At 39.5% G+C, this 19,046-nt stretch overlaps 1 protein-coding gene across 1 annotated transcript in view; it reads left to right on the top strand.

Annotated features, from left to right (window-relative positions):
• The window catches only part of LOC115021174 (CUB and sushi domain-containing protein 3-like), a 205,022-nt gene that overhangs the window by 29,783 nt on the left and 156,193 nt on the right, over window positions 1-19,046 (top strand). Inside the window, 1 exon segment of the mRNA XM_029451384.1 lies at window positions 9,260-9,454. Coding sequence (XP_029307244.1) covers window positions 9,260-9,454 — 195 coding nt within the window.

Here is a 19,046-nt window from a genome sequence, read left to right as displayed (position 1 = left end):
CTTCCTTCTACTCCCAATATCCTTAGGCTGTTCCTTTACTTTCTATCTTATTCCCTGACCTTCTCCTGCACAAACAGGCTGACCCCATCCTCTTGCCTCACCCCACCTCCCTTCCATGATGTCCTTTTCCATCCCCCCTTACCCCCTCCTCATCTCCCCACCTGCCCCAGACCTCGCCAGTCCAGAACCTCTCCCCTCTCCATCTGCCCATTTGTGCTCTCCATCTCCTTCTTTCTCTTTCTCTTTCTCCCTCTCCTGTCACCTTCTACTCTCTCTCTGTCTCGTGGCTTGTTCGAATTACATCTCGTTGTTCTGCCTCAACCTTTTTGCCTTGTGTAATCTTCAACAGATTTTCATGCGGATTTTGGATGTTAATCACATTTTGTTACACATGAGGCACATATATTTCCCATTATTTGATACTAAAGATTAATAAGGACAGTAAAGAATATGTTTTCTAATAAGGACAATAGGGGATGCTATTTTTGCACAATTTATTTTGTTGCTAGTTGTGTTGTCACTTCTAAGTGTAGGAGTTATGCGGATTACAGATTGTAGCCAAAGCTGTGATATAGTAATACTTAGTCATGTTAGATGTTATGGTCTATCATTCATTCTTTAATAGCCTGTTGTGATACGACAGTACACACCACACAGCATACATATTTAAACAACAATCTAAGCATGGTATTACTTACTCAAGCCTCTATAGGTGTCTCCCCAGAAATCCTTGGTATGATGTTGCTATCAATTTTTAAACTATGTATTCCCAACATATTGTATAATGTATGCAATAATTGCATAACATTTAAATGTAATTAATAGGGCTGGGCAGCTGTAAAAAACAGACACCATTTTTTAAATTACTTTTTAAATTAAAACTAAAATTTTCAAAGATCAAATTATATCACTAGGTGTTGAACTTGACCCAGCGGCCGCTCCCTAGTGGAACATAATAAGATTGAGAGTCCATGAATAAGAGTGTAGCGACTCCAGTCCTGTTCATTCGTTGCCGTACCGGTTTGCATAAAGTTTTAACGGTTTAACCTTGTACAAAGAACTGGACCAGCAACAACAGGAATCAACCCAACTCTACAATGTAAAAGCCTATTTTGTGAAGCAATGGTGCTACAGTAGATTTTGATGGTGCAAGTCAATAAGAAAGTTACTTGGTATTATCACCATCATCTGAAGTGAAAGCACAATGGCTTGACTATTGTCATACATTTTCATTATTTTCAGTCAGAGACCCTTATGCCTGTTGCATATAAAACACAAATATTCAATTTACTCATCCATAATGTATTCATTCGTGTTTACTGCCACAGCTGTATACCTTTCTTCCTTGTTATGCTGATATGGTTAGCTACATCTTGCACATGAATATGTATGTGCTGCTCATTTTCATGACTGAAAGTGTGTGATGCTTGTAGACTCTCAGATATGATTAAATCATGACTGCAATTAAGTGAATTTGAATCTGCATATGAAGGACACAGTGAAGGACACGGCCAGATGGAATTTAATTTCTCAATGGCCTGTCAATCTTTTGTCAAGTATGTTGGAATTCAAACCAGATCTAACTTTCTGAGAACTTTAGTATTGATTAGGGCCTTCTTTCCTATACTGTCACCTCTCTGTCAGTGTGGTCCTGTAACCTTGACCCTTAGGCATAGCCTTAAAGGGTCAAGATGCATTTATCAAGGAGTAGATATATGGGGGCTTTTCTACAACACAGCCAAACAATGGCCACTGGTGCTTGTAGCTTTCCAAGGATAGAGAGAGGCTGCAGCCGTGCAGCGTAGGTACCGAGCTGGCTGTAATGCTATCTGCTTGCCCTTTTTTGAAGGTTGTGTATTTGCAGTGAAAACATCGTTGTGCCTATCTAAAACCTGCCTCGATGCCATTTCAACCTGCCCTTTCTTTGGAAAAATCTTTGAATGACAGCTGACCCATAAAACATAATTTCATATTTTCTCCCCAAATCATTTAATTTATCCCTCTGTGGCCATGCAGTGTCCACTGTGATGGAAAAGTCTGTGTGCGAGCGTGCATGCATGCATTTATGAGCCTGGGTTGTTTACCAGCTGCTTTGCCCTGTGATACAACATGGGTTCAGTCAATACTGTTTTTTTCCGCCTGCTTGAAAATCCAGCTCAGCAGCCAGTGAAGCAGCCAGCTAAGAAGCCCGACAGGCAGTCTACAGGCGGCTCCTGTGGGGAAAGTGTGCTGCTTGTGTGCTGCTTGTGTGCTCACAAACACTGCCACTCCGTCAAACTTCCATCTTCTTCAAAGGGCTACAGAGTCATTAGATATACAGGCGAAATAAATAGCTCAGCCCCAGAGAAATCTCGCACCCAACTACCTCATTTACTAGTTCACATAACTCACTCGTTATCACTGTGATGAGGGATAATGCAAGCTACTCTCAGTTCCACTGTTTGTGAAGGCAACTGTAGCTTTACCAGGCCTTGGGTCATATTTTATATATTGTCGCTCTCTTGTCCTATTTTTTTGTGAAGATTTGTAACACAGTGCTGTTCTCTCATCTTTTTAGTTTACAGATCAGGTCAGAGAGATGTCTCTTGGTTAAAATCACTCTGCAGCATCATATTGCTGTTTGTATTTGGTTTTCTCTGGCATCACAACTGATATTTTCTGTGTACCATGACGTTTTTAACCAGGCTTTATTTTGTTTTTGTTTTAGTTTGATGCTTTGCGAGGTTAAAAGCACTATATCTGCATTGTTTGGATTTATTTTCTCTCCCTTGAAGAGAAGTTTGTACAGGTTTTCACAAGGTTTTGCATCAGCCCCAGCCTCTGGTGTTAAGGAGCAGCTGTTTTCCCAAGGTTCAGTTATATGAACAATTTATTTAGGGTCCTTCAGACAGAAGCACTTGTTAGCTCAGGGCTGCGCTGTATCTAAAACACTTGATTTCTTTAGGGGGCTATTCAAACCCCTTGTAAAAGTAGTGTGTTCCTGATTTAATATTAAGTGCAGGCTTTTGTAAAAGGTTTATTTATTTTATTTTCCAATTCAGATATGCGCCGTCTGTAGCTACAATTGAGGCACATAGTTTTTGTTCCGCCTACAGTGAGAGACCTTATCCAAACCAACTGCTTTAAATGTCTGCAACACATCCTTTGAATTAATTTAAGAGCCATCCCTGTCTGAGACATTAGTTATGACTTTCCATATACCAAAGGCCAATGAGTCAGTCTGGTATAATTACAGCTGGGACGCATTTATTACTTTTTAATTAGTGACCTAGGGTGAGTTTCTCCAAACATTTACTCGTCCTTGCACTTTTGTTTCTCTATAATTCTCTCAAGAACAGCTGCCAGAAAGTAATGATTATATAAATGAATGTTTGATAGTTACTGTACTGGAGTCAGTTTGAATCTATAAATCAGATATTGTACACCATGCACATGTGCATTCACACTCTGTACAACCTGCTCCACAACTAGTATTGTCGTGGGTTGGATGTTTTTGTTTTTAAGCATGAGTCTTAAATGCATCATTCTCTTGCATAGAAAACATTTCTTGGAAAATGTGGCGTCATCCTGTAAAATAATTTATGATATCACATTTTTATTTGGCAGAGTGCAATCTGTCCGAGGTCCCAGCAACATCTGGTAGCTGAAATTAGAACTCTGTTCAGGGTACACGGGGTATGATTTGTAAAAGTCAACAGTCCACAAACTTCTGAGTTTTTGATTTTTACTCAGTCGCATCCCAGTCACAGTAGTTCAGGCAAGACACTTGTGAGCAGCAGCACTTCTCATGCAAATAATTAATTGAGATTCAAGTATGGAGAGACAACTTAAATAATGTATGATGACATATTATTGCAAATATTCACAGAAAAAGAGATGGTAACAATTGTTTACATCAAAGCCACCTAGTAGGTACACACAATGACACGCTTCCCTCTAATTTACCATTTTTAATTGTTTCACAGTCTTGCCAGACCTTCATGTTACATTGGCGCTGTGTCAGTGCAGGACAAAAGCAATCTTGGTAACTAAGAGTGCTCACTCGTGTACACTTTGTGCACTGCTGGGTTTTCAATTGCATGGTTAAATATTTAGCATACTTCAGTTATTATCCCTCTGTGGTTTCTTGTGGTATTGAATACATTGGCAAACATGGTTGTGATCTTAACCACCTCCACACCTGTTTTTATGTTTTGATATGTAAGATTTGGATATTCAACCTTTTTTTGTAGAGAGGAAAGCTTTTCAGTATATGGATTCAGATTATTTTTCATAGGCTTGAACATGCAATTGTATAATGCAGAATCTTGTTATTGTATTGTTATTAGGGTAGGAAGGGTCATGGTTTATTATGAAAGTGATGAAAAACATATGCTATGGCCTTTTCAGACACTAGATCTCAATTCAACTGACATGTTGAGGACTTTCATCCGTCAGAAGTGCTTGTCAGATGGTTCAATAGCTTCAGAAACTTCCTCACCCCACACCCTTCCAGTGTCAGAATCAGAGGGGCTGCGTCTAACAATATCTGTAAGGCTGTGACACATCATGCCGATATCGGCCGTCGGTCATCGGTCAATGTCTTGCCGTTGGTGAGCGTCTGTCGGCCTTTGTTCTTTGCACTTTTCGGCCCTGCCGACAGTCTCCACCACAGGTTCAACATGTTGAATTGGCGGTGCAGACTTCCGGCAAAATAAATCACTCCGATTGGCCGCTCAGCTTCAGCGAATTAGTGCACGAGAAGAGAAACAGACGTGAGGAAATCAAACAAATGACTAAAGCCAAGAGTGCACACACAGAGGCTCTTTTCATTTTCCATCATAATTTTATCTGATCATTCATATACACGGATATTTTCACAAGGACATGGCCATCTGGAATGAAGCTAAGTGGTGAGCAAGAGTGATGTTTAAATGTTCGGCAAACACTGATTCGTTTTAATGTGTGTATCATAACAACAGCTTGTGTATTTACAGTCATAGGTCTTCAGGTTTACGTTTTCTAATGATGAATACAGCCTGCCTGCTGTTATGGAGAGTTATTTTCTCTCACGCAGGTGCAGATCATAAGGACTAGTTTGTGTTCAAATGTGACTTTTTTTGCCAAGACGCAGGCGACGTGAGGCGACACATGTTCTTTAATGTCTGTTTGGTGTGTCACGGCCTTTACTCATCTAATTCCAGCTCTGTTCATGTGTACAGCCACCATGCCTTCCAAGAGAGACTGTCTGTCTGAAAATGTGATGATGGCCGACTTTAATGATGGCCGACTTTTCACCCCGTGTAGCTGCTTCAAACAGCTATTAACACTTTTACCTTCCATCGTGGTCAGACAACATGTGGTATGAACTAGTTCTTCTCTAGTATAGACCAGTAGCCTAGTAGTCTGTTTGTTAGACAGCGCTGTCCCCATCATCATCAAAACATTTAATATCCTTTATTAGGATATTGATATTTCTGAGGCATCTACTTTTCATTTGATTTGTCAACAATCTGCGTTAGCCAGGCATATATCCTCTCTGATATTTACGTAGCTTTTATGTTGACAAGTTCTAACACTATTGCATAGATTCTACTTGAAATGTGTGCAGTGTGTTACAACAGACTGAGGACCAGTGATTTGCCCAAAATAATATAATATTCTGCTTCAAGATATAATATGTGCATGAGAATGGTAGATCAAATACATTCAACCCACATAGTGTACCATGATAAGCTCATACCCGAAATGTACAGTACAGTATGTGATGCACACACATGCACCTAACCTTATATTCCTTTCAACATCATTGGCGCACAATTCTCTGCTTATAAGTTATCCACAAAATGCTTGGCAGCCTTGTTCACCAGCCAGGCTCTTGCTGATCAAATAGTTTTTAATTGGCTGAGGAGTGTTAAATAACTTAAACACAGTATGCCTTTTGATATTCTCCAGTGATCATCACCATCCTTGAATGTTAAATGTCCAGTCAAACACTATTGGTGTGATGAAAGGCTTTGTGGGGAACCGTTTTTGGTCATGAGGAGTTCTGAGTAACGTCTGGTTGCACACAGCACCAGTCCCCTGAACAAGATTTATTTGGTTGAAATGTTTTCAGCTCAGCAGTGTGCAGCATTTTAATCTGATGTTCTCTGCCTCAAACTGTAAAGGGTTGTTGTGGTGAATTTTTAGATATTTAGATTGCCTTTGATGTGCTTTGTCACACTTTGTTGAACTCCACACATTTGCTTTTCTAAACAAATACATTTAAATTTCACAGGCTCTCAGTAACTCCCATGGAGATTGCTTTGTGTTGCCAGAGATCATGTTGCGCCATGTAGGAATGCATACATACTTTGCAGCTTGCAGTCATTGTCTTACCCCTCATTAATATTCATATTAACCACTTGGCCTGATCTTCTCTCAGTTTGCACCTCTCTTACAAAAACATCGCTCAAATAGGCTGTCAATCATAACATTCCATTTCTATATTATTGTTCGCTGCATTTTGTGAGTTACTTGTGGAAGGAGGTGTTGCATTTTGAAATAAAATAATTGCATGGATCAGACATAAAGGGATAATACACCCATTATATTTGACTCTTCTTCAGACAGATTCATTTGCAGGGGCTTTAGTCTAAATATAGCTGATATTAAAATGTGAAAATATGAATGAGAGCTCAGCTCCCAATGTTTCAGTTGGATCTCAGTGAAATGTTGATCAACCAGAAAAGTTACTGCGATTTTTTTTTAATGTAATATTGTTTTTATGTTTAGAAATACTATACATTTGATTAAAAAAGAGATCACACATGCTCTGACGGCCCCTTCGTCCTGCTTTATTTCCATCGCAGTGTGTTGGTTTTCATTTTAGCACATAAACATAAACAGCTGACAGTTGATGCTGAGGATTTATGTCATTCATTACAGATCATACGTGTGAGGGATGTGTGTGTGAGCATATGCAGTGAGAGCCGTAATTGGATTTCAATAATGATTCCTGGAAATTACTATTAGAATATGCAGCTTCATAGATGTGTCTTTCAATGAAATCAACTTCAGGATCAGGGTCTCAAATATACTCCGGCTTAACACTTAGACTGTCTGTCTATCTATAAATCCATCTGACACAGGATTTATGTACTGGTTTGCCAGTGGGAATAATTAGCCACTAACAGAAATAATAATTTCACTTGACTGCATTATCAGTGGAAAGCTGTAGGACGGAAGGGCGTTTTATATTCCTATCAACAAGCCAACTCTAGATCTGATCAGGCTAATTGGTTATTGATCATTATCCACAAATTCAGTGTCCTTTTGTAATAAAGCTGAGCCGACTGTGCCTTTCAAGATGCACTGTATATATTTACCTGGGAATGGATGATGTAGCACAGGTCACTAATCATGAAAGTGCACTATAGAGAGTAGTTAAATTATTATTAAATTGTGGTAACAAGCTTGATCCTGGTAGAGTAAAGCTATACATTAGGAATTTAAAAACAGTGATGACACTATTTATTTTAATTGTTTCAAACACGATTAAAAATGAGTCTGTAATGTTATCAAGGGACATAAGTATAGAGGACCATTAAAGCAATAACATACAAAGTAAGAGCGTCATATACGATTTTTTAAAAACACTTCTGTATAAATAATTGGTTTTACAAGCCAAACCTTCTTGTTCAGGTTGACTGCAGGTTCCAACAGCCAAACATACCACAGATCATTAGACTGACTCACACAGGTGTTACAAGTTGAATAGCATGAGTGCAGGTCAGACCCAATCCTGCATTCAAGCTGAATAGTCAACATGTAACTGCTGAGTCAAAAAGAAGCCAACAATGTGTTAGGTCCTGCACTGTGGCTTGAAATAAAATCCTTGCTGATGCATTTTGTGCAGCGGAATTTTGACTGTTTTGTTATAGTGGTCTAATGGAGGAGAGAAATGTAGTGGGAGATTGTGTTCAACCAAAAGAATGAGGGATGGAAGAGCCCTCCAGGCATGTTTATCACAACTTACAGTTGATCTTTATCAAAATTCCCCTTTCAATATTTTGTAAAGGAATACAATGATCATAAGTACTTTAGCTCTGTCACCGCATGAGCGCAATATGATGATGCTAGTAATTCCTTGGGAATTGCTTTCTTGTGGAAGATGTGTTACTTCAATATGCCATCTTCAGAAATGTGTCTGCCAAGGGATTTCAAATTATATAAATGCAATTTTCTACAAGTAATATTATTTGTCATTGTCAAGGTTGTTCTGTCACATTCAGTTCCTCCTAGATCTATCTTTGTACCATGATTAATGAAGGAGTAGACATTAAGTTTTTAAAATATTTATGTCATTCTGTTAATATACATGCTTACTGCAGATTTCCTCATACTGTTACTATTTTCCAGAGTTAAAATGGGTACAGCAAAAATATGATTTGGAACATATATGAAAGACAAGTTAGAAAGACATACGTAAGTTATACAGGTATCATAAAATATCCATGTCAGCAGTTGACATTTGACATATCTCTTTGACAATTATCAGTACATAGTAAAAGGACGTTTTGGCCTATCAATAGGTCCTGCATTGGGTATCGCATAATAGGTGCTTATAAATTGAGAGTCTAGTGCACATTCAGTGCTGTAGGGTTTTTTGTGACAAGGATTTTTTCACCATTGAATTTCTGAAAATAATTTGAGTTCTGTCCCTCCCTACTATTAAGCAACGCGGCCATTCAGGAGCGTACAGGAAAATGATTATACTCTCCAGCTGTAGCTTCTTCTTCTTTCATGTCCTCCTGCCATTTTTTTTTTAACTGTCTTGCTTTATTTCCTTGTGCATTGTGCTAATGTCCTCGTTTTTCTCTGCCCTTCATTGCAGTGTCCAGCTATAGATTTATGTTATTTAGTGAACTCTTAATGTTAAGAGATTCGTAAGACACCAGTGCGGTACTTCACTACTCCATGGGTATTGCATTTTTTATTATCTTCCCAAGATAATTTTAGCTCTTCAGACATAACTAAGCGTCTGAGTAGCAATGGCATAAATGTCAGACTTGCACTGAGCCAATACCGGTGTATAAAGACTCTTAACACTTAAGTCAAGATGACTAACAATGACAAATATAGCATGGACATCTTTTAGGCAGCCAAAACTATGAAAATAAAACTTAATCGCTTTGGATACATGACTAGAGACACAGTTGAGGAAACACTCTACATATTTTATACAGAAACATATTGTTATTATTAAGAGTACTGTTTTCTCTTTCCATTGTTTCAGAGCTGAGAAGCAGCTCATGTGGAAACCCAGGGATTCCACCCAAAGGCATACTGAATGGAACTCAGTTCAACGTAGGTGACAAGATCCGCTACCGGTGCGTCACTGGCTACGTCCTGGACGGACATTCACTCCTCACCTGTGTGACCAACACAGCCGGTGTGTCGGTGTGGGACTTCCCTGTGCCAATCTGCAGAGGTGAGGATGTGTTATCGCTGAAAATGAATTACTAATCATTGTAATTGCAGGTGATGACTGCTGCTCATAACTTTTTCTCCCAGCTGTACAATATGACTAGGATCTCATGGAGAATAAGTGATGTTATCCACACATTTTAGGGTTCCCCTAAGACATTTAAATTAGCAGTTGATTGGTTTGTTTTGACCTCTTGTCGTTTGATTTCCATGAAATGCTTAAAGTTAATTGCTTTGACATGATGGACAGCTTGATGGCGTGTGATTGGGTGACTGGTCTGCGCCACAGATGTAGTAAAGTCTGACACAAATCTTCTGATGGGATGGAATGATTTTAATCACATTGAAGAAGTTGATTAGAGTCTCAAAAGGTTAATTAAATATTTATTCCTGTAGAGCAACTAACTTAAATACATTAATGCCGTTAGCAAAAGTCTACTAGATTTTTGCATTGTCACTTCAGCTGTACTGAGATGGCTAGACAAGTACAGGATTACACGTTTTCTTTGGTATATGTACAGGTTTTTAGATTTGGTGAGCTGTGAGCTCCTGCTGATTTATTGAGGTCACAGTAACCTCTCTTCTTAGACTGCATGAGTAACAACCAGGCCGCATGAGCTATAAAGCAAGCAATTAAATGTACAGCAAAGTTTTTTTCTGAAAATGATGGGCAGTAAAAAATACAACCGCACTTTTTGTCCGTTGTAGTTACCCACCAACTCCAGTTATTGTCTGTTGAGATGGACCAGCAGCAACTTGAACATATACAGTAGGTACAGCAGAGAAAAGAGACTGAGGGCACAATCCTGAGGATTTGAAGTGATAATGCCACATTATTCATTCAGACCTGGAACCGGTGAAACTGCAATATTTACTGTGTGCCTTTTCTATCGCCTGGCAGGTCGAATATGCTTAGACTGCTGATGCATAAATATGGCATTCCACTATATGCGGTGGAAATTTTTTAATCAATACATTTCTGTCTACCTCAGGACAAGTGACCCAAAAATATAACAGATTGTTTTGACTGTTATAATATATCAGTTAATTATGTAGAATATTCTCTCTGAGATGGAGCATTTTACAAGACTGGGAGTTTAAAATGCCGTAGGTTTGGAGACTTCCCATTGTTCCAACGGCCCATTATCCTGAAACCCCAATAGTCCGAAAAATTTCCCAATTTGACTGAAAGCCCATTTGTCAGACAGCTTGTTATCCCAAAAAACAAATTCTCATTGTTCAGAAGGCCCATTGCTCTGATTACTCGTTTCCTTTGTCGGTTGGGTTGGTTAGGTTTAGTTTACAGTATGGAAATATTTAAATAGTCTGCATTGCTTTATGTGCAATATATTTAGGGTTAGGGTTAGATTTAAACCCTTAAAGATGCTGTACGCAGGTCATTTGTCTCAGCAAGCTCTTTTGCTCAACCATCAGGATCAGAGAGAGAGAGAGAGAGAGAAGAAGACACTATAGCATACTGATGATTTCTTTCTGACTGCTGGTTCATTAATGACTGCTCTTCATACCATGCTGTTTATCCCTTCCTGTACTTAGATGAGACCTGTTGTCACACTGACACAAATAATGCATACGTATGTGAAAAGGTAAGAGCCTCTTGCAATTTGTGATGTGTGTACAGTGGGTAAGGATTTACAGATATGTCGATGTACTCTATAATTTATCAGTATTGCTTCAGTACAGTGTCTGTACAAAGGACTGAGTGATCTTTTGGAATGACTGATTCAAAATTGGGTGGACAGTCTAGAAACTGTAAGTACCAAGCGACAAGAAACCCTGAAAAGAGAAGCTCATGCAGAAGTGCCTTTAACTTGCACTCTCTCTCATAGCCAGCAGTGGGCGACTCCACTGGTTGCAAAAAGAAGTCCGGTTCTATACAAGTAAATTAGAAAATGACCTTATTTCTAATTTGATTTATTAGCTCAGTAAACATTTTCCTGACGTGTTAATGTTCGGAATCGCTAGTTTCAAGTCCTCTGATTTTGGGTGTTTTCGTCTTCGTAGGACTTTAATGCGGTGTGTTTTCACTTCATGAAACTTATTTAAACAATTTGGACACCTAAAAATGTCTTGTTTTGTTGTACCCCCCTGGGATCACTTCTGGTTCCAAACTGGATTTTGACAGCCAAAATGGCAAACCTGAGGATTTAAATCTGTAGCGCACAAGCCAATGATGTTGCACTGACTACAGCCACTTCTTGTATACAGTCTATGGTAAGTCATCTGTTACGATGCTATTGTGACTCTGCAAGTTTTTGAACTCCAATCACTGGAAGCAGTTAGCTCAAGTTCAGCCACAGCACCGGAGAACTGCAAGGTCTGTGTTGCTTCAGTTACACAGGTCCACCCGCCCGCTGTGACTGAGGTGGTCCGACCTCTCTCCTCCCCCGGCGGGCTGCTCTCCTGGCTGTGCCGCCACTGGGAAGATGAGAATATGTGGTCGTTTTCAAACTAACATGTAGTTACACGGACTACAGCCCCGGTTAACATTAGTGCCCCAGTAATCACAGATGGATCAGCGACACGTGAAGAAGATAGCCGTGTATTTGGACCAGCTCTCAGAGTTTCTGCAGTTTGGTGTAATATTGCGAGTAAATCCAATACAGAATATAAAGAATAAATTATAATACAATAAAAATGCCAAACTACTGCAACTAAAATATAAACATGTTGTTGTATAGACCCAGTTTAGAGGGGAAATGCTGCCCCCTATGTCTTTGGAGCAGGTGGCTCAGAATTACACATTGAACCTTTTTAAGGAGAAGGATTGAAAGCCATTCACATATACGGATCATTTCCATCCAATGTAACACAATAGCCTGTTCTTGTGTTTACTTATTGTAGTATACTGAAAAAGTCTCATCCGACATTGAGATCTCCCCCTACCATCTTAATATACAGGCCTAATAAATCCCAAAGTCAGCAGAGCAAAATGTGTTCATGCCAACTCATCCTACAGTGTAAGGCACAGCAAAAGAAAATGGCTCAGCATATGTTTGGGAAATGGCAAGCTTGGTGGAAACATAAAGCTGCAGATGAATGGTTCCTCTCTATTTATGGATTGTGTTAGCCTCTATTGCCACGGGCCAGAAACATCACTCCTTTTCAGGCCTGGGCACTGCCACTCTCTCCCTCGACTAAAAACAGTGCGGCTCCTGTATATGGGCAGATGGTCCTTTGATCTTATTTCCTTAGAGATCCTGCCCTTTCTACTCATCACCCATTGTTTCACATTAAACACACAGCAACACTAAATCTCTCCCTAATCCATCGTCCCCCCGGTCTCCGAACACCTCAGTCTCTCAACCAGTCACCTCCTTTTGCTACTATCTCCCTCCCTCTCTCTTTCATCTTTCTCCCAGTTCTCTTCTCCATCCTCATCCAACTTCCAAAGTCCGGCCATGTTTGTCAAACGTTTGTGCGCACGGCTGACAGAAAGACAGAGGCATAGAGAAGGAAAAAGAGAAAAGTGCAAGGAGACATACGATACCAATTTCCATTACAAACACTGTTTAAAGCAGGATAGTGAAGCCAATTCTTAACAATAATAAACGTCATTACTAAACAGTGGAATTATCAGATCAGAGGAATATTTGCTGGACAGAGTAGAAAGCCAACAATGGAGCTTTAAAGGTTGAGAGAGGTAAGTAGATCCAAGTGGAGGGATGTTATAAGTGTAGACTCAAAGAGACTGAAAGACTGACATAAAAAAAGACAGCATCCACTTCAAGCAGAAAGGCAGTGAGATGTCGAATTAATGGATATTCTAATCATGAGTTGCTTCTGCCCCTCCCAGGAGCCCATTTAGATTCCTTCCATCTAAATTGTCTCTGGACATTCATTAAACCAGGCAGCGAGACAGCAAACGGGGACATCGTGGTAACATGAGAATATGGTCTATTGATACACTGTCATTCTTGCTGCCAGCCAACGTCCAACAGAATAAGAGAATTAGGCCACAGAAAAACCCTGCTTTTAAAACATTTCCATGTCTGGTAATGTGACTGGGACAAACAGGCAGTTCTCTCTGCACTGCCTTTTTATGCTCTCTGCTACTGCAATTGAGAATTCAAATATGAAAATTTGACTTTTAGTGCAAGTGAGTGCCTAGTTTCCTCCACAGCTCAATAACCTATAAGTGAAATAATATGCCAGAAATCAGAAGAATAAGAATGTGAGGATCATTTCTTTAATTAAACAAAAATGACCAAATCCCTTACCCAAACCATTTTGTGGTGCCATGTTGCCCATTAAATCGATGTCCTCTTCTCTCATTATTCAATTAAAATCTAAAATGACAGAAAATGGTCACTGTAATGAAATGACCCCCAACAATATGCATGATGCAATATGAATTGCATCCCTGCACCAATTTCAGATCCCTTTACTGCTCCTCAACCCTATCGATGTTAAACATGACAAATGAGGGACTTACTGTAGACCTAGTCACTGCCTAGCATTAACATGGGGATTATTACAAAAGAAAAACCTAAGGTAGTGTATACAATTATACATGAGCTCCTTCCCTTCTATCCTTGGGGGTGAATATTTCTTAGTAGAAAGACAAGTGTTGTATATCTGATCAAAGTCAAGGGGAGAGAGGCTTAATCCCTCCTCAAGTGGCATTAGATTGCCGATGCTGGGGATGTAAATGAGCTCAGCTGAAGCAGACCTAATCCTCACCACCATCTTTCTTTTTTTTACTCTGCCACCGTTTTAAAAAGGGACAGATCCTCCTTCGTCTTTAAATCCAGAGCATGCTGTAATGATTTGCTAAGGAACATATTGCCCAGCATTCCGTGCTTCTTTATGTCACTAAACCTTGTTGGCACACTGCACCTGAAATGCTGCCATGCATCCCATTGAAACGCTGCATGTGAATATAAGGAACCTGTTAGGCATTATCCAGTTGAAGACATTTAAAATTCTCAAGCTGCAAAGCATTTCTTTGAGCCTCTGACGGCAGTTTGCCGGTTCATGATTTACAGTACCATGCATGGATGCTTCTTAAAGAAATGGCTAAGAAACCTGTCATGGTACTTCTGTACAATAATGAATTGCTCCCAAGCATCTAGCCAATTTTCCTGTGCACTTTAATTGGCTACAACTGTAGACACATTAATGAGTTATAAGTGAGGTTATTTATCACTAAACGTGGTTGTGGAAATCTATCCGGTGCCTTTGAGGAAGCCCTGTGCTGAAATATTGGTGATTATTCCATAGCACACACACACACCAGAGAATGACTACTTTAGTAGTTTGACCAAACGTTGCTCTAAAGTTGTTTGCAGACTGTGAGCAGTTACCACCGTAAGGTTTACTATTTTTCGTCACACAACGGTACCTTTTTACCTGTCACTCACCCTTTTGCACATGGTTTCTTGCTGCCACCACCAGAGTTGAACGGTATTTAAGGATGATCAGAGAGCAAGTCTGATATCATGGAAACCACTTCAAAGAAAACTATAAAGGAGTTATTTTTGATTTGTTTTAGCATCCTATTCTGGTGTACAAAGATCTGAGGAACAGAATAAGGCTTTCATTTTTGTTTATGGCTTGTGAGAGCCTTTTCATTGTCTTTTATTTTTATTTTTTATGATTATGTCAGTGGCATCATTTGCCACAGTGGCAACGTTGTGTCCTCTGTGCCTTCAAGTCAGAACTAGAACATAAACAGTGCTGGATGGCAGCCTGCGATTTCTGCTCACTGTCTGCATGCACCTCTTGGCCTAACTTAATTTACTCTTATCAGTGCTGAGTATTACTGCTGTGCGTTGATATTTGATTGATTTATACATCAAGTTTCATCGCACAACGCCCCTAGGCCCTAGCAGATGCCCTGCACATTCTTGGATAATTGTGCTAGTTCTATTTCTTTCACATTTAACAATACGAAAATGTGCCAATGTATCTTTCATATTGTAACTACATATAGAAATTCAGTTACAGCTTCCAACACTGAAGGGTAGTTTGAAGAAAGCGTTTAGAGTTGGAAGACCCTTGGGATGTACAACATCTTTCTTTACTCTTTTAGTAAATACTTTTCTCTTGACTATTAACATTTGAGCTTGTATAATATGCATGTTTGGTCTTGATTCATTTTCTATTATTCATTGTCAGCTGTTGCTTTAGACTGTAATCCATTTACTGTTTATCACACCATGGACCGTTTCAAAGGTAGCGTGCAGTAGTTTGTTTGATTCCATGTTAAAATGTCCTGATTCTCTTGCTTCTTTTTGTGGCTTCTAATAATTTTCTTTTCAATTATTTGAATCTGTCCAGTTAGACTTGTTTTGTATTTCTTAAGTTTTAAATATTTTGTAATGGAAAATTTCATATGTCCATGTTAAATTCTTATTGTTTAATACTTGGCTCAATGAACTTCTGTCTGTCCCAGCATATCTCTGTAACTTTGTTTCTTCCCACCATATTCTTCTGTGTTTATCCCAAATGGGTGAATCTTTCTCCTCTCCCCTCTGTACTCACTGTTTGATTTTGTGAATCTAACAACTGCAACTGTGTGAACTCTCCACACACCCCCTTCTCTACTCTCTGTCTTTGTGGGCCAACTGTGGCAATCTTCTCATTATTGTCTGTAAAATACATGAACACACTTGTATCGGGGTTCTTCCTCACGCAGACTGCTTGCACTCTGTATGATTGATGATCCTTCTTGGCAAGGAAGAAATACTCCAAAGACATAGTAAATATAATTTTCTTTGTTCAACTCATACAACTCTCTGGTGGACACAGACATAGACTATTTAGTAAATATTGAAGGATTTCAGATTTCATCAATTATTTGGTCTGATGGACATTCTTTTTAGAAGAAGAAGCGACACCCTTGTAGTTATCACATAAAAAACAGTGTCACTAGGGTTGGGAACCGAAACTCTGGTTCCAAGTAAGAACTCAAATCCAAAATGCCAGGTACCCAAAAAAAGAAGAGAACTTTGGTTCTGCTTATTGGTTCCTAAACCCACATGATGGCGCTCTCTCTGGATTGGGTGGCGCTCAACAAGCCTGCCTGTCTGTCTTCATGCGGCGCTGTACTTATCCCCGGCACTGTGAGACAGACTCGGGCAGAACAGCATGGTGACTTGTTTTGACCGACTCAAAGATTAGAAAAGAAGATCCGTTAAGAACCGTAATCGTTAAAATCCAAACGATACCCAACCCTAAGGTTCACAGCATGCAGCATGCACAACCTGCACTTTGTTTTCACCTAACTTCAATCATGATTAGTGGGGATCCAAATTAAAGTCAACATTTTATTTGAACTGTTTGGTCGATAGTGTAAATGCCAAAGTGGCCGGCAAACTAAATGATCATAACGTCTTAGCCTATAATGGAATGAGATAAAAGGCATGGGGTCAGGAGTGATGTACATGTTCAAAACACTTCATCACCAAATACTTTAACGTGCAAATCATTGTCATTTGTAAATCATTCATTTATTACACTTGCATTTGATTTCAGCAAATGACAGTTCACTATATAATATCGTTATAAGGTTAGCTATTGAGACCGTACGATTACCACCAAATAGGTATTATGCAGTTTTGTACGCCTAGCTAAAACTAATGCAGTCTCTAACAAATCCTACCTTCATAAGACGTGCAGCTAAACATTAAAACCTTCATGAAGGTCAGATTTATTGCAGGGCCGTTGTATCAGATGCATCATTAAGGCTGTTTTGATGATGCCTTTGGCTGCCAAATTCCAGCTGATTCAGCTGTTTGTTGCCATGTCACCAGTATTGAATGAGGATTTCCTTTGCTTAAAGATGCTGTAAAAGCGTAGTAGAATTTTGAATTGTATCGTGTTTGAACTGTAATACTGTTTGACAGGAGCACCTACTGATAAGCACCAAAATTGTAGTACTTATTATTATAAATGGTTAAATTCAATATTGAATACAATAAAACATAATCATGATGGATAGATACTTTATTAATCCTGAGGGAAATTTAGGCATCCATTAGCTTAAAAAGACATGACATACATTACCCATCTGCCCCCCCGCCATTACAAATAAGAATACAAATAAAAATTAAAATCATGGCCATTTCATATAAAAGCTGATATTATATTTTAAGATGTATACAATATAAGCTTAAAATTTGATTTTGTTTTTAACTTTGTATCAGAATCTTAATTCTGGTATTATCAAAGCACGAGCGGGGGAGGAGAGGGTGATTTCTGATCTGAATGAGTTGTAGGAGTTTAGGACATGTACGTGAGGGTCCGAGGCAAGTCACTATCGCTGTATATGAGGGGGGGGGGGGGGGGGGGTCTGGACTGCAAAGAGGTTTGTTTTTAGGCTTGTCTGCAGAACTTTCCTGACATTGTATTTATTTTTCACTTCCCATCACATTTTATCTCTTGCAAAATCCCAATCTGTCTCTCATTTTTTACTGTATCCCTTCTGTCTTTTTTCTTTCGCTCTTGATTTGCTCTCCACTTGTCTCTTCCCACTTATTTTTGTGTCTTCTATCTCCCCTCCTACACCCCCCTCTCATTATCTAACACTTCTCCAGCACATTTTTTGCTCTCTTTGCCTTGATGCCCATGAGGACACTTTACCCTGGCTCCCTGTCTGTCATCAAGGTTAAAAAGTGTTATTGCACTTTGGTCAGCACTTAAATGGTCAGCTCTTAAATATCGGTTTGATTTCAGCCTATAGCCAATTACTCTACAAATCTGCCGGGCACTCTTTGGAATGCCATCTTAAAAGCATCGATGATATATCATTTGTCTCTTACACTTTGTCATATGCCTTTGTTGCTACAAGGCTGTAGGCATTCACCAAATTAAAGCCTACCCTTGGTGTAGTCTGCAAATGAGTCAGCTCCTTGGTATGAATCCTATATGCGTGGACATCATTGATGTCTCACACAGTATCAATGCCATCTCTGCCCTTCCTATGAAGACTTTGATCAGTTGCTATGCTGCAGCTAATGTGTCAAAGGACATGGATCAAGCTAACTAGTAGCTCCTGCTCTCCCATCTTCTCCCCCTCTTTCTTAATCTTCTTTTGAATTTCATACACCCGCTTCCTTGTTCCTTGACCAATCATGTAATGCAGCATACAGGAATGTTCCAAGGCTGGCAGCTCTGACAGCCCTGAGTGGAGCGCTGAGCCATCAAAGGTTTCAGCTGGAACAGCTGAGTGTCACATATTAGTCTTAAATGATGTGAAAACTGTGAAAGCCCTGCCATCATTAGAATTCTTTAGGGAGAAAAAACGGATACAGGGGTAGAGGGGAGGGTGGTGACTAATAGTAGAAAGATCTGAGAGGGCTCGGAGAAGAGGAATGGAGAGAGAGAGAGATTGAGAGATATTAGAAAGGGTGGGGGAGAGAAGGGAAAAGGGATGTGGAGTGAAAGAGAGCAAGCCACTGTTATGGTAGAGTGCATTAACATTCAACTGACGTGCCATGCTTCCCACATTGAAGAGAAAATATACAATTTCACAGCATTATAAGCCCTGTTTATCACCATTTGTTTGTTTCCTTTAAACATGAGGGGGCTTGGAGGACACAATGATGAATTAAGGGAGGGAGGAGACAGGAACG

This window comes from Cottoperca gobio, chromosome 16 (genome assembly GCF_900634415.1).
Source record: "Cottoperca gobio chromosome 16, fCotGob3.1, whole genome shotgun sequence".
In the NCBI taxonomy this organism is placed as follows: domain Eukaryota; kingdom Metazoa; phylum Chordata; class Actinopteri; order Perciformes; family Bovichtidae; genus Cottoperca; species Cottoperca gobio.
Note: the sequence above shows the minus strand (reverse complement) of the source record. Positions and strands in the feature narration are given on the sequence as shown.